The 20733-nt window shown below is 47.8% G+C and overlaps 8 protein-coding genes across 8 annotated transcripts; 4 read left to right on the forward strand and 4 right to left on the reverse strand.

Annotated features, from left to right (window-relative positions):
• Positions 1–1760: 1760 nt before the first annotated feature.
• On the forward strand, positions 1761–3116 carry BT62DRAFT_909739 (uncharacterized protein; the record flags this gene model as incomplete). Its single annotated transcript, XM_043183759.1, has 10 exons — positions 1761–1852; positions 1904–1976; positions 2025–2048; positions 2106–2203; positions 2259–2415; positions 2479–2535; positions 2586–2760; positions 2810–2897; positions 2946–2986; positions 3040–3116. The coding sequence occupies 10 exons, from the start codon at positions 1761–1763 to the stop codon at positions 3114–3116; spliced, it is 882 nt and encodes a 293-aa protein (XP_043034376.1).
• Positions 2964–4218, forward strand: BT62DRAFT_567321 (Sm-like ribonucleoprotein). Its single transcript, XM_043181419.1, has 7 exons — positions 2964–2986; positions 3040–3428; positions 3483–3524; positions 3575–3724; positions 3780–3894; positions 3945–3965; positions 4018–4218. The coding sequence occupies exons 2-7, from the start codon at positions 3339–3341 to the stop codon at positions 4071–4073; spliced, it is 474 nt and encodes a 157-aa protein (XP_043034377.1). The 5' UTR covers positions 2964–2986; positions 3040–3338; the 3' UTR covers positions 4074–4218.
• BT62DRAFT_937664 (VAMP-associated protein) lies at positions 4208–6033 on the reverse strand. The gene is made up of 6 exons (XM_043187369.1): positions 5692–6033; positions 5550–5641; positions 5433–5493; positions 5261–5376; positions 5058–5204; positions 4208–5005 (listed from the first exon to the last, which is right to left on the reverse strand). The coding sequence occupies exons 1-6, from the start codon at positions 5732–5734 to the stop codon at positions 4475–4477; spliced, it is 990 nt and encodes a 329-aa protein (XP_043034378.1). The 5' UTR covers positions 5735–6033; the 3' UTR covers positions 4208–4474.
• Positions 6034–7137: 1104 nt separating this feature from the next.
• BT62DRAFT_937665 (uncharacterized protein) lies at positions 7138–8159 on the forward strand. Its single transcript, XM_043187370.1, has 5 exons — positions 7138–7269; positions 7322–7458; positions 7514–7711; positions 7768–7874; positions 7923–8159. Exons 1-5 carry the CDS (start codon positions 7144–7146, stop codon positions 7931–7933), a joined length of 579 nt encoding a protein of 192 aa, XP_043034379.1. The 5' UTR covers positions 7138–7143; the 3' UTR covers positions 7934–8159.
• On the reverse strand, positions 7904–9871 carry BT62DRAFT_567547 (carbohydrate-binding module family 1 protein). Its single transcript, XM_043181422.1, has 9 exons — positions 9593–9871; positions 9500–9534; positions 9269–9446; positions 9166–9218; positions 9055–9102; positions 8881–8997; positions 8463–8829; positions 8332–8408; positions 7904–8279 (listed from the first exon to the last, which is right to left on the reverse strand). The coding sequence occupies exons 1-9, from the start codon at positions 9705–9707 to the stop codon at positions 8271–8273; spliced, it is 999 nt and encodes a 332-aa protein (XP_043034380.1). The 5' UTR covers positions 9708–9871; the 3' UTR covers positions 7904–8270.
• Positions 9872–15281, reverse strand: BT62DRAFT_567336 (uncharacterized protein). The gene is made up of 18 exons (XM_043181420.1): positions 14996–15281; positions 14802–14942; positions 14653–14679; positions 14468–14601; positions 12942–14416; positions 12852–12886; positions 12711–12798; positions 12328–12661; positions 12230–12274; positions 12166–12170; positions 12062–12105; positions 11966–12012; positions 11812–11916; positions 11741–11757; positions 11611–11689; positions 11545–11561; positions 11403–11497; positions 9872–11353 (listed from the first exon to the last, which is right to left on the reverse strand). Exons 1-18 carry the CDS (start codon positions 15034–15036, stop codon positions 10036–10038), a joined length of 4047 nt encoding a protein of 1348 aa, XP_043034381.1. The 5' UTR covers positions 15037–15281; the 3' UTR covers positions 9872–10035.
• BT62DRAFT_937668 (uncharacterized protein) lies at positions 15268–16342 on the reverse strand. Its single transcript, XM_043187371.1, has 5 exons — positions 16098–16342; positions 15895–16045; positions 15768–15841; positions 15693–15708; positions 15268–15642 (listed from the first exon to the last, which is right to left on the reverse strand). Exons 1-5 carry the CDS (start codon positions 16288–16290, stop codon positions 15549–15551), a joined length of 528 nt encoding a protein of 175 aa, XP_043034382.1. The 5' UTR covers positions 16291–16342; the 3' UTR covers positions 15268–15548.
• A 10-nt stretch (positions 16343–16352) lies between these two features.
• On the forward strand, positions 16353–20652 carry BT62DRAFT_567501 (WD40 repeat-like protein). The gene is made up of 9 exons (XM_043181421.1): positions 16353–16999; positions 17057–17135; positions 17186–17300; positions 17346–17656; positions 17706–18941; positions 19003–19628; positions 19678–20033; positions 20090–20147; positions 20207–20652. The coding sequence occupies exons 1-9, from the start codon at positions 16442–16444 to the stop codon at positions 20450–20452; spliced, it is 3585 nt and encodes a 1194-aa protein (XP_043034383.1). The 5' UTR covers positions 16353–16441; the 3' UTR covers positions 20453–20652.
• The last annotated feature ends 81 nt before the right edge of the window (positions 20653–20733 follow it).

Here is a 20733-nt window from a genome sequence, read left to right on the forward strand (position 1 = left end):
TATCGTACACATGACGCTGCATCTGTCAGTCTAGAAAGATGAAATCGTGGCAGAAGATGAAGCTCGAGAATTGTTGGAAATCCTCGGTGTTGCGCAGGGTAGACTCCAGGCTGGTAAGGCCAGATGGTATGAACTTCTTATTCTGCAGCTCCTACAGAGCTCGTATTTATACTCTCCAGGCTTGTATCTAGAATTTACTACAACTTTCTCTTTCTCTCGGGCTTACTCATCAACTCTCGGCATGATGCCGGATTGCCCTTTCTAGAACTTTCCAGCAAAATCCCAACAAGAATAATTGGGAGCAGACGGGATATCTTGCAAGCGACGTTATGGAATAGCTTGTGATGGAACTCGGAGGTTTCATGTTCGTATGGCTGCACTATACATTAGTCTTCAGAAGAACAAAGTGGAATAGATTTACCAAGCTAAGATTGTGCTTCGGTACACCCTTAGTGGCTTTATTTTCCGACTATATGAAGTCACAAAGTATCTCTCGTTTCTCTGTATGGCTTGCGTTAAAGAAGAGAATCAAACAGTACATTGGAGCTGGCGGAAGAAAGGATTTCCTATAAAGGTTTGAATGTTGACACAGAGCAATAACACGAGGCAAGTATGGACCAACCAATAGATAGCTATCTGGAGTCATCAATACCTCTACCAGTAACCACCCAAAACCCGACATGATGATGGTGTCTTTTGAGTTAAATGAAATCGATTATCAGGAAGAGTGAGTAGTGCTTCCGCCAAATACTATTCTTGGCTGAATGTGCGAGTTCACTCGCAAGCTTCTGCCTGCCTCCACTCAAGCTCATCGAAGACAGGAAGTCCAGTTATCTTCAAAGGCCTTGAGAGAAGGTTCTTGGCCACGGAGGCTCGCCTTGTCCAAGAGGGCATAGATCTGGTCAGACTCGGACGTTCCAAAATATGCTATAGCGAGCGACGAAATGATTTACCGTTGTCGAGTGCTTCATTTCCCAAGGCGAATGATTAAAGAAAAACGGCCTTTAGAAGGATGACCGGTATTCGTCGTCAGCCGATATCTGGAAAGATGCTTCGTTGCTCAACCCCTCCCAAATCTGCATGGATCGCTACGGCATTGGATGTGCTGAGACTCCAAGTGAAAGCACACAGGATTGACAAGGACAGCCTATGGCTTAGCTGGTGGTATACAACCATCCTGAATGAACACATTACTTCGTGCAAGACCGTGACATTGCTGATTTTCCTTGCTCCTTATTATCGACCCTGGTTCAATACTAGCCTTGATGAATTTCGGCGGTTAGCTGTATATGCTCGTGAGCTTCATCTTGCTAACCTCGTGCAGTCGTGATCATTTTTTTGGAACTACTGTAGCATATCCAGAACTAAAAGGTTTGGTTTTTTTTTCCGTGGACTCGAGTGCACTGAGCATAAACTCAGTTCAGAATTTAAAGGAACAATCTCGGAATCAGACGAAGGACCACAATAGGTAAATCCCGACAGGATATCCATCTGGTACAAACAACAGCTACACGTATCAACACAAGATCTTATTTCCTTAACTTGCTTCTGGCTGGCTACCACTTCGGCCCCGAAGCTCGTCACCGGCCCGCCGTGTCATACCTTCCCATCGTCTGACCTTCACCTGCTCCAGGCATATTTAAGAATGCCAACCACGAGGACCTTGAACTAACCTCATGTCGTCCGTCTTTCGCTTGAAGTTATTCGTTGGGGCACTTTTACTTTTTCCCGTACTTCAGGCGACTTCAAGTCATGGTGCAATGAAGTTGGACTGGGATGCTATCAAATACGTATATGCTTTCGGGGACTCTTATACCTTCGTTCAGGGAACGGCAGGTCATGCTAATTACAGGTGAAGTGGCGCTTTACCCAGGTATTCTTCCACTCATCATAAGCGCACCAGCTTCATTGGGGATGCACTCAATTATTCCTTTTCTTCTGAAGAGCTTCTGTCGAACGAGATAGTCCCCAAGAATGTATGCTCCATCATTTACATTCTTGCGTGTTGCTTCATGTGTAGACAGACCAGTTCCGAAGGCTCAAATTGGGTGATTGCACAACAAAAACAATGTAGAAACTAACATCTTAGAAGGCGCCGTTATAAGCTCGAATTTCTTACCGGATGCTTCAGTGGATCGCCTGCGACTTGCGATAAACAGCTTTGGGATTTCGCTTTCGCAGGATCAGATATTGATGGGAATTTGTTAGTAATAGGACGCTCTTCATGTCGGACGGATCCTGACCTCTGGTCGAGCTAGGCTCCCTCTTCATCATGATTTCACGGTTCCACTTGTTGACCAAGTAAATCAATGGGTGTTATATGCTTCTGAGGCTATTCCACATCCTCTCCGGGAGACATTGACAGCCTGGTGGATAGGAATCAACGATACCGGAGATACAGTTGACAATCATACAGTGAGATTTTGTTCCCCAGTTGCCCTTTTCTTTGAATATTGCCGTACCCCTTACAGTCCTCAGATTACAGATATAAACGCGTTCTGGGAAGCAGAAATGAGCTCCTATTTCGGCGCTGTGGTAGGTGAACATTTCGCTATTCGTACAATCTGGTTGTATTTCGATTATAGCAATCAGCGTATGACAATGGTTTGAAACAACACCTTTTCATTAATGTACCTCCCGAAGAACGATCTCCTGCCGCCAATACAAATACCACCAAGGCGGGAATTCTCAAAAGTCACGTCGACGGCTACAATGCCGCCCTAAAAAATCATGTGCAGCTCTTCACACGCCAAAATCAAGGTAATAACTCTTCTAGTCACATATAAAAACTTTTTTGAAACAAGTATAGATGCGATTGCTCTTATATTTGATGCAAATACGTGGTTTAACTCGGTGTTGGACTATCCTGCTACGTATGGATTTGATGACGTGACTGAGTGAGCACTTCCACAAAAATGAAGTTTATTTGTTAATAATCGCTGTAGCTACTGCACCTGTGCCGATCCTGCTGGGTATTTTTGGTACAGTGAGCTCGACCTGTCCATTTCATTCACTAAATTCAATTCATTGTTCCTACAGATACCGGTCATCCCACAGAAAGGGTGCACCGATTACTTGCGGAAGCCATCAACAAAGGCCTTCGCAGTGCACGGTAAACAGAGGGACGTTTCAGCCTTCAGGATTAAAACGGCCGCTTGAAATGCCCAAGACGAGATATACAACACCGCAGTGGTGCATAGCCTACAATTCCACACAATATATCAGTTTACGAACACAGCGTGAATGGAAAGAACTAATATTATGACTACTCTTGGGCTTCTCGACGACCATTCAGACCCGCCACCGGCTATCGCCGCAAAGTTGCCGCGGCTGACCTAATGCAGTGCAAGTATTTGCCGGACGTGCTCTGTTTCCTGCCATCACCTCGTCGAGACGCAGTAGTCGCTCTCTCCCATATCGTCACGATGGTGAGACCACGTATGAGAACAAAGCATCATATTCTGACAAAATCTCTGCTACAGCTTCCTCTTTCGCTATTAAATGCTGCGCAGAACAAGCCCATGGCGCGTACCATAGTCATCGATCTACGAGACATCTTCCTCACCCGTAGCAGTTAGTTGAATTGAAAAACGGCGAAACATTCAACGGCCATCTTATCAACTGTGACAACTTTATGAACATAACGTTGAAAGAGGTATACCAAACGAATCCCGACGGTGATCGGTTTTGGAAGTTGAAGGAGTGTTATATACGGGGGAGCACTGTGCATATAATTCATTATTTTCTCCTCGATGGCATGCTCAACTTCTTTGATCCAGATAAAATACATCCGCATACCTGAGAACCTGTTAGACGTCGTGAAGGATGAGCAGAACAGAGCGAGAGAGGCGGGCAGGAGTAATTCAAGGGGAGGGCATATTAGTGGCAGAGGCGGTATGTTCTTGTTCCTGCGCCTTAGAAGCCACCTGAACCCTTTCTGGTAGGACGTGGAGCGCCTGTCAGAGGTACCGTTATTCACTTGTGTGAATTTTTGTCCTTCTTACCAGATTCTTCCAGGTCGTGGTCGTGGAGCACCTATGCGTGGCGGGAGAGGACGAGGGCGGGGAATGTGATTGTCGTGACGTTTTATTTCTGTGTTTCGGGTGAGCGCTCATGTATCCATTGTATATGTTTTTGCAAGCTAGTTGGGCACATTTTTGTGTCACTGCTAAAGCATGTCTGCTAATATGAATCGTCGTCTGCAACACGCCATTTAAACGAGGCCGCGTTTACACGACGGCCGCAATAAAGATGTATACCCTCAATACATACAAGAATGTGCCTAACAATCGGAACGGACTAATGTACCTCGCTCGGTCACTACGACCATAAAATAGGAAAAGGATATATGCAACGAAATGGGCAACCAGTCGTAGGTCTGAATAGCGCTACACTCAACAGCCAAGTATATGTATATAAAAACCATCCAGACCCACATGCAGAAGAAAACGGCGTCATGATCATGAAGTATCTATCAGAAGAAGAGATACGTCACGATGAACACTCCGAGCGCAATGATAACCACGATTTGTAGTGGAACGCCGTCTGGTTGCCAGGCTACCTCTTCCCCAATCATCGTACCAACCTCGCTGCCAGGCGTAATGGTCATGTCATCAGAAAGTCGCCTAGTACGTCTTCGCAACTCGTGAGTCTCGGGTGGGACTTGGGGTGGGGGAGCTGCTGCTGCAAGCAGACTTCTCAGACGCTCAATCTCAGCCTCAGCTTCCCTGTATTTCACCAGGAGCTCGTCACTTGGTGGCGATGGTGCAAGTGTAGACGGTTGTTCAACTGGCGGGGCGGGTTCGGGAGCAGGCTGGACGAATACAGACACGGGGGGTGACGGAATTTGTTTAGTTGGAGGTTCTTCATGGTGCTCTTCTTCACGGGCGGCACTAAAGTCATTGGGTGGCGTAGCTGGGCGCTCTTCGGACGTCGATTGGTTGAATTCAGGGATGAGAGCAGGGTGGTCATTTGTTATCGGGACTTGGCGTACGGTGTCGTATTGCTGGCGTGGATAACGTCAGGAGGGAAGATTGATTACACTACGTGGTACTCACCGAATCTGACGTATTCATCATGGAGCTCTGGTTGGCCAGGGTTTCATCTACTTCTTCCAATGTTTCGCCCTCACGTCTCAGATACGTGACTTTGAGCTTTTGTTGAAAGACCTTTGTGTCGTCTGTAGCGCCTTCTGTGACCGACCACTGAAAGTGTACAAATTCAGTATTCATATTAAGATACACAAGGCAAAAAGGGGTACTATATCTTGCAACGCTCTCGACTCTTTTTCGGGGGTAATGAGCGTGCTCTGAATGAGGAACTTGTCTTTGCACTTGGCGTTAATCGGGGGCTCCTCCTTCATCGCCTGCAGCATCACTAGAATGTAGTGATGCATAAACACATAGATTTACTGGAAAACGGAAGCCACACACCAGACACCTCGACTGTTTCACCCGGTTCCACTCTGCCAGAATTAGGGCGCACGCAGTACAGCTAGAAGAATAGCATGAGTTGCCCCAGATACCACTGGCTCAAAGTCGATATCTCACCCTCGGTGCTGTCGTTTTCACTTTGAAGGCAATAGGCTGGGCATTGGGATTGGTGATACTGAGCGATCGTTTTACTAGAACGGTGAGCGGGCCTACGGAGAATGATGAGCAGAGATATTATATACGATGATACGAAGCATACGAGTAAACCCAAGGGTGTTGCTCGGGTTCAGGTAGACCGACATTTTTTGGGAGGAGGACGGAAGAGAGAAGGAGCGTGGAGATGCCTGATGAAGCCCTCAACGTTGCCACGTGCTAGACTTGTCATCATCTCCTTTTCATTTCTTCGTCATTGTTGTTACCGACTCGATCGGTGTTCCTCCTAATATTTAGCTTCGCTTGTGCGAATCCTGCCCTCAGTACGATACTATTGGAATTTACTGGATCATTACTGACGTTCGCGTTGGGTGCGCATGATACCGATAATCACTCCCCGATACTGCGGGCACAAGACGTGCTGTGCTTGAGGCCGCTTCTCATAATGGGCGTGGTACGGAGAGTTTCACACAGATCTGTCTCTGATGGAGGTCTGAGATTCAATTTGCACATGATTTCAGCTCCAATACGGTCTTGTGATGGTAGCTTGCAAATTGTTGTATTCTCTATCATATTTCGTCGAACGCGGTCGCAATAGTGCTAGGTATCGTCTACTCGAAAGTTCGACGAATGATAACGAGAACGAGTTTCAAGTTTTTAAGGGGCATCGACCTTCGAGACAGTCGCAAGTCCGATGAATCATCCTTGCGGCCTCGTGGGTTTTGCATGTCTGACCCACCTAAATCGCAGCACATCCAGACAGAATCGTGTAGCACTATCATTCTGCTTGATACACGAACGCCGACCAAAATCAATCAAACTTGAGAGATCAAGCAATGCTTAGAGTCAATGAAGTGACCGTCCTCTTGCATTCATGACTGACGCGATGGGAGATTCAAGAGTCATCTGAGAATCATAACTAGTAATTACCCTGCATGACTATGACAAGTCTAGTATTTACCTTTGTCCTTCTTCCTGAGTTTCTTGCCTCTCTCGGCATTGAGGTTGAAGATACGCGCGGGCAAAATAAGGAATGATATTGTACTGGGACGTTAAGAATCGTATGCTCTTCATTGGCGATATGTGCCTGAAAAATGTGATATAGCTTTCTCCGCTTTGCTGTAGGATGTTAGGATTCTCAAAGTAACATAGAAATACATCGGGAATGCCATTATACTGCCATTGTACTTGTCAAGCCTCCAAGTTACCCCAGGCTTCAGCCAACCGCAGGATCAAACGAACCAATTAGCCCACCATGAGGGCACAAAATACCATACATGTCCGTTACTCTACTCCACACTACACGCCAAAACACCCGGGGAACTCAGAAGGAAGAACGGAGGGACTGGAACAAGAGGGAAAGAGGATCCTGAGGCCCTGTACCTCCACCGCGTCTTAGTAGTTAGCTTACTTGTTGCGGTTAATCAAATGCTGAGGACAAAAAAAAAAAAAAGCCTCCAAGTTGAGGCAATTTTGCGGCTTTACGGGCCGAGAGCAGACCGTGGCATTAAAGACGCATTGCTGACCACCTTGAACACCGATTATCGTTTTGCTAACCATGGATCCGTACCATCAACAAAAGACATCAACAAAAAGCCTCTTTATTGGGGGCGCCCTCGCTGCGACAATTGTATTTCTCTTGTGGAATGGCTTCACTTCATCAGCCCCCGCGGCAGTAACGAAGGTAACTTTAGCTGCTCTGAGCTACTAGCTAGCGGATAACAATTATCTAAAAGGCCACCGTCTTCGTTAGTGGGGACTCCAAAGTTACCGGAAAGGTTACGTTTGAGCAAGCCTCGCCGGATGCGCCAATGGTGGTGACCGGGTCACTGGAGGGCCTCGACCCGTCAGCGTCGCGTGGGTTCCATATTCAGTGAGCACCCTACCGGTCCTTGTCCCGTACCACCACAGTCTGACCGTAACTTCAGCCAATTCGGAGACCTGAGCGAAGGATGCATCTCTGCCGGGCCTCATTTTAATCCTTTTGGGAAAAATCATGGCGCACCTACTGATGCGGACAGGCACGTTGGTGATCTGGGCAACATCAAGTCTGACGAAGTCGGAGCAGCAGTATTTTCATTCAGCGACAGTCTCATTTCTCTTAATGGTCCTCTGAGCATCATTGGGTCAGTCTGACTACCGTCACTCTTTATGTCTTTTTGCGATTGACTTTGGGTAACAGGCGTGCCGTTGTTGTACACGCGGGCACTGATGACCTAGGCAAAGGAGGTAACGAAGAGTCTCTTAAAACTGGCAATGCAGGCGGTCGTGCTGCTTGCGGTGTCATTGGTGCGTTTTATTCGCGGTCTGAGACTCAACTATTCATGATATCCCAAGGTCTCTTGTAAATAATTGAACTATATGCACAAGGTGTATTTCAGATATTGAACCATGTTTCTTTTGCTTCAGATAACAATGGACTAGACTTACTCCCACGACTTATGACTGGCTGATAACGAGCGATGGCCATTCCTTCTAGAATTTGTTATACCTTTTCGTACGACATTCGTTCCATATCATGAGACCTCAGATGTCGGCATTCGTTGTTAAGCTGACTCAGATATATTTGGAGCGATGAAACTGTCACCTTGTGAGGGTGGTAGATTTGAAGAGACGGTAATCAAACTACTAACTCGGAAAGCTCGTATCCAATAAATGTATGTATTCAGCGCATCCTTTCGTCACTTATTGACACTATTTTAATGTCAGGATCTTGTGAGACCTCGAATTACACCAAGTCACTCACTTGGTAATAATATGGTGCAGAAACGGCAACACAAGTCAATCCCGAGGCACACTGAGTGAGACCCGCCCAGCCAATCCCTAACTAATAGTCAGCATCTTCAGCAAGCGACGAAGAAGACGACTATATCTCACCTCCGCACTGGCCCCACTCTGTTTGTGTCGCTCCCGATGCAGAAGTGGTGGTCGATGCTGCTGTTGTTGAACTTACTACAGTAGATGTTGTCCCCGCTGCGGTGCTCGTCACCGTTGAGCTCGCTGTTGCAGTAACACTTGTTGTCGAGTTGCTGCTGCCTCTCGAGATGCTGGTGGTAATGTCTCCGGTCTCTACATACACCCCAGAGATATACCAATCTTCTTGGGGAGGTTGGTTGACGATTCGCAGAACTCCAACATGGAAGTCTTCAGAGTTTGTGGAGGTCGGTGCGGAAATGTTGTCCACAACTTTGGTCAGGTCTTCAGATCCTGTGGAAGCCCAGAGACCGACAGTTTCGGCATCGAACTACGGCACCAAGTTAGTGAACATCGTGCTGGATAGCGAAGCACGGCTAACATCGATGTCATAGGCAAAATTGAACCAGACGCCGGCTTCGAAATTGGTGCCCCATTGACGCTGGCTGGAGACCATCCACTGGAGGTCAGTGGGAGTTGGGGAGACTCCATACTTCATCTGTACGTAAGTTTTTGGTTAGTCGTAAGTTATTTGCTCCTCCAAAAAGTTAAGTACCTCAGTGAAGTGACTTTCAAAGAAGAGAACCTGATGTTCAAGGGTGGACTACGGCAGCGTCAAAGCTTCAGATGACCTTCGATCATATCATCTCTTTTTAGAGAAACTCACATTAGGGGGATTTGTCTCGGAACGCATCACGGAGAAATGATAATACATCGTGCCTACGAGAAAATGAGAGACATATCCCGACGATTGCAAAGGAACGACGAACCAGTGCCCAAATTCTGGCTGGTTTGCGGGATCAGTTCTGTACGCTCCATGTCCGAGTTCCATGTGGCGTTAGTGGAGATGGTGACTTTCAAGCCGTGTAGCTCTGAAGTCATTGCGGGGTTTTTATAGGAGGGGTCAAGGTTGAGGTAGTTGTCGGTTGGTTGGCTGCCATGGATGTACTAGCAGCGCAAATATCAGTTCATATAGTCGGACGTCTGTCTAAAAATCACACCCATTGGTACGTGCCGACTTCATCAGCCCAGGACCCTACGCATTGAGTATGTTAGCATAGCGGTAATAGGATATGGCAAGAAGGTCGGCTTGCATTTGTCAAAGTCTGAAGGAGTGCTGTAGTTATTGAAGCTTCCATCCCAGACGGTTGTTCCGGCGTGAACAGCTCCGACCAAAAGAGAACCAAAGACCAACTTATTTGTGAACATTTAGTGTCGCAGAAGAGCAGTGAAGCTTCTTCATAGTAGAATAGTTGCTATATATACGGCTACGGCTGCCGCTCTTGGTGAATGTCGGGAAACACTCGAAGCATATGACACTTGCTGACGAGGGAAATAATCGGTCTCGGCTGGCCATCGGGAAAACAACAAACTTGACGACAACGCACTTCCGAGGCACGGAGATATTCCATGTATCCACTTCTCTTCATGCCCATCATTACTGTTATACAGTAAAATATGTATCAAGATAAATTACTCCGAGGAGGGGTATCAAATCACCACTGAGAAATATGAAACGAAGTTCCTGTACTGACAATCACTGAACGAGATTATTCCGGGCCTTCTTGAACATCCACGAGGTAAACCTTGATTTTGTAGTGGCTTTCTCCGCATCTGCATCTTCCTCCTCCAGTCTGTTCACCAAAGCAGACTCTTCTTCTGCCATTACCTCCCGAAGAATTGCATGATGTGCCGATATGTTTTCCGCACGCCTCAGCTGAGGAGGGGCACCCATAGACATTCGTGAAGCATTAGCTGTCACAAAGTCTCCCTGAGCAAGCATATTGGGTCTCAGGCTCAGCTGGCGGGGTGAAGAATGCGGCGACGCAAGACGGTTGGAAGACCCCGGGCGGCCGGTAGATCCAAGTTGGGGGGACTCGAAGAACGACAGCAATGAGTTGGACCTCTTCTTCATCGGCTCGATGACCTCGGAATATGATCTAAATGATTTAATCGGTGGTCGCATACTGGACATGCTCGGTTGCTTCTGGCTTGTAATATGCCGGACTCGTAATGTAGAGGGCCTTCGAGGTCCAGTCGCCTGCTCAATATCACCTTCTTTCGATTCTATGCGCCTCGCGATTGCAGGTGGGAGATCGATCTCCTCCGTACCATCCACTGCAAAGCTAGAAGCGCGGCGTTCGGAAGGCGGCAACGAAACGTGCGACGGATGCAGTGATAATGTAGACATCTGCAATGGAGAATCTGTTTCGGGTATCCCAATCCAAGTTCCTAGCTTGCCGGCAGAAGCCTCAACTGTGATAGACGTCTTGAGATCAATGGTATCATCAAGGTCGAGTAGACCGCATGGGTTTCGTGGTAGCCAGAGAACATTGCTAATGGCCCGAGTGTAGTATGGGTTGTCATAAGGCAAGTCAGCAGTTGTTAAGTCATCCCAGCTTACAGGCGAAGGGTGAGGAACAACTGGACCTGCGAAATCGTGTTCATTTCGTAAAGGTGGGGCAATTGGTGACGATGGGACAAGAAGCGGAGGCTCAACTGCGCTCCCAGTCGCGAGTCGAGAGGGTCGTTGATTTTCCTCTGCCTGTGACTGCCTGGAGCCACGGTGTGAAAATGAAGGACGCACTGCACGGAAAGGGTTGGGTCCTCGTGCCAAAGGATTATTCGGATGATGACGGATCGTCGCATAAGAGAGGGTCACCCAAGCTGGTAACTGCCAGATGGACTTTCTTCTCTGCGAATCCGTACTGAGAAGGCCGTTCATGTCCTGTTCTGTGTTTCCGATCTCTCCTCTCTCAATGTCAGGTATGCCTGCCGCATTCGATTGTCCGCAGACAATATGCGCTTCCTGGATATCGTCACGTTCGAACTGTGCTCGGCACATTCGTGTTATGCTATGTGTTGGATGAAGTTGAGAGAGTGAAAGAAAGCAAATGCACGCACATAAGTTTCACGACAGCTGTGAACACAATGAGCACAGCGGAAAGGGCAACATTGACATTCTTCTTCAGGACAACCATGTAAGCAAGAAAGACAGCCTAGGACTGTTTTAGGAACCAATTCCGCCCACGTAGTATATACGAACCTGAGATAAGATAAGACCTTGTCTAACGTCAAAACCAAGTCTCAGGTAGTCGTGCAGATATCTCACCATCTAATGAATATCGCAGCATTCGTATCAAGATGAGCTTTCCGTCGCCCTCGTAATTTTTAGCATAGACGTGAATTAACTTTGGAACAGAGGTAAGCAAGGTATTAAACAATGGAAAAAGATAACACACTTGGTTTTTTATTACTCCTGCAAAGAGATCGTCACTCTCCTTGTTAGGCTACGATAAAGAGAAGAACGCACCAGCTTCGATGAAAAAGTAAAATGCTCCGAAGGGTAATACAACAGGATTGAGCACCGCGAATAGCATCAAAACGTGGATTACCAATAAATGTGTAGGAAGCCAATCTATAAAGTCTTCAGAGCGGTCGAGTAGCAAGTTTATCCTTATACTAACAGTAGAAGTTAAATGTTCGAGGACGTATCCCAATGGCTCGTTTACGCCTGTAGATAAGTTAAAGACGTTGTCAAGGTTCTGAACTGGGCAACTCACGGAGTAAGTTGTCTCTTAGTTGTGGGATACATAATAAGAGGTAACTTCGAAAAAACCCTCTTTAATCATCCCACACCTTGCGAGAGAAAGTAAATGGATCTTACACCGACTTCAAATAGAAGCAGTCAGTCTGCGCAAAAAAAAAAGTTGGAGCAGCATGGGACATACGCAGAATAATTTCAAAACCACCATGCATAGCAGTCGTGAAAATGACTGAAAGGACAATCAGCAACAATGACTTCTTGTGAATTGTCTGAAGCACTCACGCCAACCAACGTAGAAGGGTCCAGCCGACGGAAAACTATCTGCCACAATCTGGAGAATGTCGGGAGTCGTAGCCGATGCTCGAAAGGAGTTAAGGATAGATTGTAAAGCAGCCGTGCCTACACAGAAAAACACAAGAACGTTGACAATGAGGAATTTGTAATATCTAGTCATGATTCGGTCGTGAAGAGCCGAAAGGGTCGTAATCGTGTGAGCCTTCTTAGCGATGAGTAACAAGATAAGAGGGATCAATAGAGCCAGTAGAGCCACGAGAAGTGTAGGAAGAAATGATTGGATCACTTCTTCCTCCCAGGCATGCTTGTCCAAGTACGCTTTCTAAGTTCGGGAGTGAGCATAAAGCGAAGGAGGAAAAAAAGAATCTTACAAGACTAGGCCAGAAAACACTGATGTTCTGAATGGATACTAAACCAACGAGTAATGACACCGGAAACAACCAGAAGATGGTGAATGCCCTATGATAGAGGCTTGGCTACATATAATAAAATACGAAAATTGCGGTACTGACCATACACCCACGCTCACGACCCAGTCTTTTACGAACTAGTACAGAAAGACTTAAGGCGATAGGAAAACGAGATTCAATAAGGAGCCTGACCTCTGCATCAAAAGACGATTTCATAACCCTGATCCAGTCCAAATCCTGGTACTCTGGAGCCATCGTGACCGAACACGTAAGCGGGTTATGAGGGTGGACTGCCAAATACTTGCATGCCTTTCTCGCGTCATCTGGATCGGCGAAAGTAACGAATGCTGTCGAGACGGGATCGAACTTTGTCGCCGGCTTCGTACGGTTCTCCGTTATGAGGGACGTCAGCAAGTTGAGTTTAGCTGTGTAGTAGTCGATGGATGGTACCGTCTTTCCGCGGAAGAGATGTGAAAGGTTGACAAGGGGTTGGTACACATCAAGGCTGCTCCGTGGTAGGCTGAGGAGCGCTTCCCAGATGGTAATTTTGTACTTAGGCCGCCGTTCATTCGCAGAGGTGGGAGGATAGCCAGCGGGGCTCTCCATGGGGCCATTGTCAGAATCGGCAGATCCTTCTGTTCGCAGCTGCTGGAAAGCATGTTTTGAATCATGGGAGGCCTTCTTGAGCTTGGTATTATGTCGCCTTAGCTCGAATTCGTCGACAAATGGACCCAAAACCTTGATGAGCTGCTCCATCCGCTCCTCTTCACTGATAGGACCTCCTAATTCGGCATCACCTTGTTCAGCACCAGCAACCGATTTCCTCTCTTTCGCAACAAGCTTGGCCCTGGAGTTGCTCCGAGAAAAAGGTTTGTTCGCCTCTTTCTGTTGCATGGCTTTTTTGACAGCCTCGAGGGTAGTTCTGGCCAGTTTGATGTGCGCGGTTTCCAGTAGTCGAAGAATGTCCTCGCGACGTTCGAGAAGCGAAGCCAGCTCTGTCATCTTTCTTGCGACCACTACACGGTCTATTGCGGGCACTTTCTCTGGGTCAGAAGCAGAAGAGTGATCTGTTCTGTCCTTCCACTCGTTCTGTATAACTGGAAGGCGTTTGGCACGGTTGAAGAGGAAAGCGAATGACTTATTGAAGAAGCCTGGTTGTGTTGTCGCGGTCAGACCCAATGCCGGACGCTCTAGTTTTCGGGACATATAGTACTCGAAATATTCTTTGAGCACCTTCTCATCTCTCAATTGCGGAGGAACATTTGATACCATGATAGTGCGAAGGCGAAGACCGTTCGTTGGATGTATAAAGTCCAGCGACGGAACAGACGCGAAATTGAATTGTGGATGAGGATGGAGATGGTGTTCTGGGCGAGTGCCTTCGCTTGGTCCCGAAGGAACACGCTTCGAAGCCTGCTTGATGTTTTCGGCGCGTAACATGAATGCGCCATGGGCTATCCAAAACAGTGTACCAATCCAGGTCAAGGTTATCCAGAACAGGAGGCATATATGAATCCATAGCAAGGACAAACCTTCTTCCGTACTGACCAGTGAAGAAATTGAGGCGCGAGTCATGGATTTAGGATCAATTGAAGGCTCGGAGAATTCGACGTGAATGGGGAACAGCACGGGAAATGTGGTGAGTGTGTGTAGCAGAGCGAACCAAACTGAGTAACTGTGTCAGACGTTCTGCTCTTGCAGGGATGACGAAAACGCACAGCAACCGCGAAGAAACCGAATATACAGTGTCGCATCAATACCCCGAATTTCATTCATCTTCGCTTCAGGAAACCACACGGCTTGCGGAACCCACGACAATATCCATCCTTTTGGCGAAGGAGGGGATGGCTTCCTAAAGATTGCATAAGAAACGACTGTCAATTCAGTAATTCGACCAGCTCACCGAGCCCAGGATCTGCCTTGGTACAGACTGTAAGAGCACGAGATCAGCATCGGTTGGTACAGGGGTAAAATGAAGTTAAAGGAAACTTCAATAGCATAGACGCTCAATGCCTGAAGGATCCATGAGAAAGTTGAAAACAGAAAACTCACTATCCAAATTGCCAACTTTCCCTGGATCCAAGCCCATCTTCATATTGTTTCTTCCCTCTGCGCTTCCTTTTCATGTACTCATGTCCTCCGACGCATAGTACAGTGATCCCGACGGCAATTACAGACTGATTTATCAAACCGCTGTGGTGATAGTATTAGCAATTTGAGACAGTAAGACGAGGGTAGCACCATACCTGTAATTCTTGGAAAATGGCCGGGTTTGAATGTCGCCCATTGCGTGTTGGCCGTAAAGGTAGAGTCAGGTGTCAAATAATCGAGGAACGCGCAGAGGTCAACTAGAGGTGGTAGAGAGTTGATGCTAGCGTGGCATGGAGAACCCCAACCCCACGGACTGAGGGTCGCGGTCCGTTCTCATGCAATAGGCACGTGGTATGCGTCATAGAGTTTCCCCCGTTTCCTCGAGGAGGCAGTCACATTTTTTACGGTTGAAATTGAAATGACAAGTGTCGCAGTTGGGTTCTTCGTTTGTTCTCCTATTAGCGTACCAATAAGTAGACCGATGACGACGACCTTCGCCTGTGTAGTGGAGAATTACCGTTCCTCTCTACATGATTTACAGCAAATTATCTTACGAGACGAAACAGTTTCTACTTGTTCTTTATTACTGTATCTCTGGCTTCATCTGATTCCTTTGAACCCTGACTGTTACGTCGCTGCTGAGCGCACATTTGATGCACGCTGAAGGCTAACAATATACAGACAAGTGCATGAAAACGATGGGCAGCTTTACTTGGTCTTCATAATACGAAGAGTGTCCGGGTGATACTTGTAATTCTCGCTGTAGTTCTTAGGAGGAACTCTCTTAGTTGCGGGAGGTTGCCTATTTCGATGATGAGTAGGAACGTATTCATAGGCTGTCTGGTCACTTACACATAATAATCCCATCCTGGAAGATGTGAACTGCCATGAGAAAGCGCATTTGTGTGAGATAGGTTGAAAACATACCCTGTTTCTCCGCGAAATGCATGGCATCCTCTTTCGACCTAAACGAAACCCTTGTTCCTTGCATGTAATCAGCCCTGTTCTCTGCATCAGTACTATTCGTCGGCACATCAGGTCAAGGACAACTTACGAACTGGCCCAACCCATCAAGGGGTTCTCCCAATGACCACCGGTCAACATCGTATCAAAATCTATACGCCAGCGCTCCGTTTTCGCCGCCCCGCTTTGCATAGTGTTCCGAGTGGGCTGATATATTCGCACCGTTCGGTGACGAAGTTCCTCTGCAAAGACACATGAGCTATAGGTCTTCATACAAGAGTAGTAGGAACGCACCTGGAGCGCCACTCACGACATCTGCAACCATAACATCTCGGGGGGGAGCGGGAGCTACGATCTCTGACGATTCCTCTGTCTTCGTAGCTGGGGTTGATTCACTGCTAACGCCTCGGGTAAAGAGGCGCCCTTGTCCCAGACGTGCACCTCTAACGACCAAGGCCATCCTTGCGTACTTACGAATGAATGACATGGTATAATGTCAAGAAATTCGAACACGGGAGTTGCGTGTGTTTGGATACCAAACCCGTTTAGGAAGCCGGACGCTTCATCACCTCCAACGACGAGCACGGACACTTTCTAGTTACCTTGCTGGGTAGCTTCATGTCACATTTTCTGTATCCATGGCCCAGACACGACGACGCGTATCCTACGTTATATTACCCCCTGACGGATCTGTTCCTCGTCTGCAACTCCCCCCTCATGGCGTATCGCGGTTAGGTTGCACCGGCCCGTTGCTCAGACAGGCCAGTGGCCATGGACAGGACCAAGTCATACCGAAGCGTGGCAGACATCCACGCCATCGACTAGGTGTTGCCTCTCTGGCACTGGACACTTCAACTCAGCTTACCGGCCGGGGTAGTCCGGAAGGCGTTCTTTATTCTGGTGGCAGAGATGGAATGGTAATTTCATGGGACTTAGGGATGTCAATGAAGAAAAGGAAGCTGAAGCAAGATGTCGGTGATTTCCGTCGCGGTTTCGGACGCTGGGAGCTCATGACAGGCTGGGGCGACGATATTATTGCAGAGGAAGCTGAGGACGCCGATGACCGACCCACCAGCGACGGCGACGTGTTAGGAGATGTCACCGCGTTTTCTAGTAGAAGACGGCGGCAGTCTCAGTCCTCTCTTCCCTATGAGCAACAGTGGGAGACAGACTTGGATTTATTCAAGCCGGGACAGGTAAGTCTATCCTCAGCTACACTTGTGTGACCGTTGAACAAAAGAACCTTTCTCAAGCCGAGCCATTTCCGTCAGTCTGCTCAGTTGCACATGGATTGGATCAACGATATTGCCCTGTGCAACCATAACCAGACAGGCGAGCACTTGATGTTTCCCCGCGTGTTATCATCATCTCATGAACTCCAGTGGTTTCCGCATCCTCGGATGGCACGATCAAAGCATGGAATCCTCACTCCCCCACTGATTCCGAGCCATCGAGAATTGGGGTCCACAGTGATTATGTACGTTGTCTAACTCATTGGTACGTGCTAGCGTTGTCTCGGCATGGTCCGCTGACAAAACGTAGTCGAGAACAGAACTGGGTAGCCTCTGGGTCTTTTGACCGTACAATCAAGCTTTGGGACCTTGGGCGGTCGAACTCGGATCCGCTGATTACACTAAACCCTGCAGCTGCTGCGGCACCAAAGTCGTCTGTCTATGCGATTGCTGTGGATCCGTATGGCCATTCTATCGCATCTGGGTCCCCAGAGCGTGTTGTTCGATTATGGGACCCCCGTTCTGGTAAGAGGACAGGAAAACTTGTTGGGCACACGGATAACATCCGAGCTATTTTGATATCTGAGGATTCGAGGTACCTGCTTACGGGCTCGGCTGATGGTATGTTGTTGATGTCTTATTATCAATCGTCTGACCAACTTTTTTCTAGCGTCCGTCAAACTATGGTCTTTAACGTCACAGAAGTGCCTACACACATTCACGCACCACACCGAATCCGTCTGGTCTCTTTTCTCTTCTCACCCCACGCTGGAGATATTTTATTCCGGTGACCGATCGGGACTTGTCTGTAAAGTTGACGTTGAGGACTGCTCAGATGTTGCTGAAGGAGAATGTATTGTGCTTTATCAAGATCACGGAGAGCAAGGCATGCCATCTTCTGAGGGGATCAATAGCATCGTAGCCATGGATGACAATCTCCTGTGGACAGCCACAGGTAATTCGAGTATCCATCGGTGGCGGGTACCCCAGAGACGTTCAATTCGTGCGAACGCACTCTTAGTGGATGTTGAACACGATCGTCACGACAGCAGTCCAGTGGCTGCAGTGCGAAGGCAACGTCGTCAGAACAGTACTGAAGAGTCGGTCGATACCGTCGGACCGGCGCCACCACCCCGTAATTCCATTACGCCCTCTATTCAATCTCTTAGTTCGGACAACTGGCTTCCGCAGCGTGACCGCGAGGATGAAACGACCTTGTACGGTATTCCTTTCGTGAGCCTGGTCAAGCTTGTTTCTGCAAGCGACCCCTTCACGTATTCTTCCTCTACCCGAGGACGAGATCCCGAGGTTGCAACGTTGTACTCCGCCGCTTCTGTCATGTCTGTTCCACGGGCCAGTCTTCCGATCCATTCAGTTCTACGTGCCCATACGAGTCCTATTCGAACTTCGAAGACAGGGGATACAGTCCAGCCTGTACCCACTGCACGTGCAAAGTACGATGAACGAGAGATAGCAACAGATGCTGTGCCTCTTTATAACACACCCGACAATGTAATTCAAGGCGATCACGGGCTTGTCCGGTGTATCATACTCAATGACCGGTTGCATGCTCTAACTGTTGATACGTCAGGCGAAGTAGCGGTTTGGGATGTAGTAAGGTGTTTCTGCCGAGGAAAATTTAGGCGGGAGGATGTCGCTGCAATTAGCCATCAAGGCAGTTCAGTTGCGGGAAGCAGTGGCGGAGAGAAAGAGCGCAGCCCGCGAGAAGTGCTGGATAGCGTTCGAGAGCGAATTGAGGGCGAAGGCGTTGCGTTACCATGGGCTACTGCTGATACCAAAGCTGGTGTACTGGTGATCAACATGGATGAGAAATGTTTCGAGGCTGAGGTATATGCAGACGAAGTCGGATTCGTTCATGATCGACATTTTAATGACGAGTCAAAATGTAGGCTTATTTGTTCGACACTATTGAGTTTCTTACTTACTCATAAGCATGTTTCGGACAGTGAATATTGGGAAATGGGTGCTGAGAAACCTATTTCTTGGTTTCATTCGAGAGGAGCAAAGAATGCGTCGTCATCGTGACCGCCGTGGAAGTGAAGACAGCCATCAGTCCACATCTCCTGATCATCACCGGCGATCAACGAGACCAAGTGCGACTGTCATTTCATCACCACATATGATCCCAGCAGTATCCCCAACTATATCCTCGACGTATTCATCTCCTCTTCTCTCCCCACTGATACCTCTCCACCCGATTGGGAAAGAGAACAGCATAGCTCCGTCTGTCATACCCCAGTCTCCTGCGTTAGGTAACGATGATATTACTCCTACACCCCGCATTCTTATGCACCAGCGGCTTCGATCCACCACCATCGACAGTAGCATGCCTACTGGGTCTTCAATGCCTAAAGAAGGGGACTACTTTTCCGTGCGAAGGCAAATTTCCTCCCAAACATCGGATGAGTTGTCTGGAGACCCAGTGTCACAAATCCCGAGTCCTGGCGGGTTCATAGGCCTTTTCAAGAATCTCGGCAAGAGCAAGAGGCCTGTCAGCGACGTTGGTCCTTCTACCACCCCCATTCCTAGTGTTGTTGCAGCTACAATCGAGACTCAGACCCCCTCGCCCGAGGTGAGTGATATTGTAATAGGCCCAAAGTCCCAATCTAACGATACTCCAGCAAAAGTCTTTGGGTGAACTCGTCGTAGAAGTCGTGAAAACACCGTTGCAGAAACTCCTTTCGGGGACTTGGTCACCTCCTTCATCGACTGAAGCGCCACCACACAGTCTGCCGTCTAATCTCATCATTTTGATTTCAGAAGAAGGGTCCCCTAACTATAATGTTGTTTACCATAGCACCGCTGCTTCCACTGCTCATGATACACAAGTCTTAGAGGAGGCAATGCCCATGTGGCTTATCGAATATCTGCTCTTGAACAAAGCACCTGCACCTGTTCAAGTAAAAATCAGCTTTGTTCTTTTACCTTATCCCTCTAAGGGTCCCGACACAGAGCCTCTTCCAGAGCTCATCAATACGTGAGTTCGTTTCTTCAAGTTCTCAGTGATATATTTTGATGACGAATACCTCATAGTGCTCAATCAAAGCTCACCGCCAACCGCTTCCTTCGTGTGCGCAAGCTCATAATTCATGTTCGCATTTTTCCTTGCTCAAAGCAGGTCTGATGCTTACTCTTCTCTCTCACGTGTAGGTGCAGGAAAAGCTGGACAAGATAACTTCGAATTCCAATTCAAGAGCGGCATCAATACGGTCTTCGGTAGAGAGCACCGGACATCACGAACGCACAAGGTCGCCACGACCTAGAGCAGAAGACCTGTACGAAATTCTGTGCAACGATATTCTTCTGCCATTAGACATGAGCCTAGCAGCTGTGCGCTACTATGTGTGGAAGCAGTCGGCAGAGCTGACGATGCATTATCGGAGAAAACTGTCATAGAACTCCTCCTTGCACATTCTGATCCATTACAATGTCGCGGAGGCATTAGATTGTACACTAATTTATTCAGCGTAGTTAACTTTATGCATACAGTACAGTATAAGAGCACGTACAGTTCGGGACATTATATTCCATAGAACAAAGTTATCGTAACATCAATTTGGAACGAAATTTGACCGCTAATTCCACCGAAACACTTTTTAGTAATGTATACTAGCTAAAACTTACATTTGTATAGTTGCAGTAATTCTTGACGCCCCAGTCGATGGGCAGTGGCTACT

Source organism: Guyanagaster necrorhizus (assembly GCF_019112545.1).
Source record: "Guyanagaster necrorhizus MCA 3950 unplaced genomic scaffold BT62scaffold_44, whole genome shotgun sequence".
Lineage (NCBI taxonomy): Eukaryota > Fungi > Basidiomycota > Agaricomycetes > Agaricales > Physalacriaceae > Guyanagaster > Guyanagaster necrorhizus.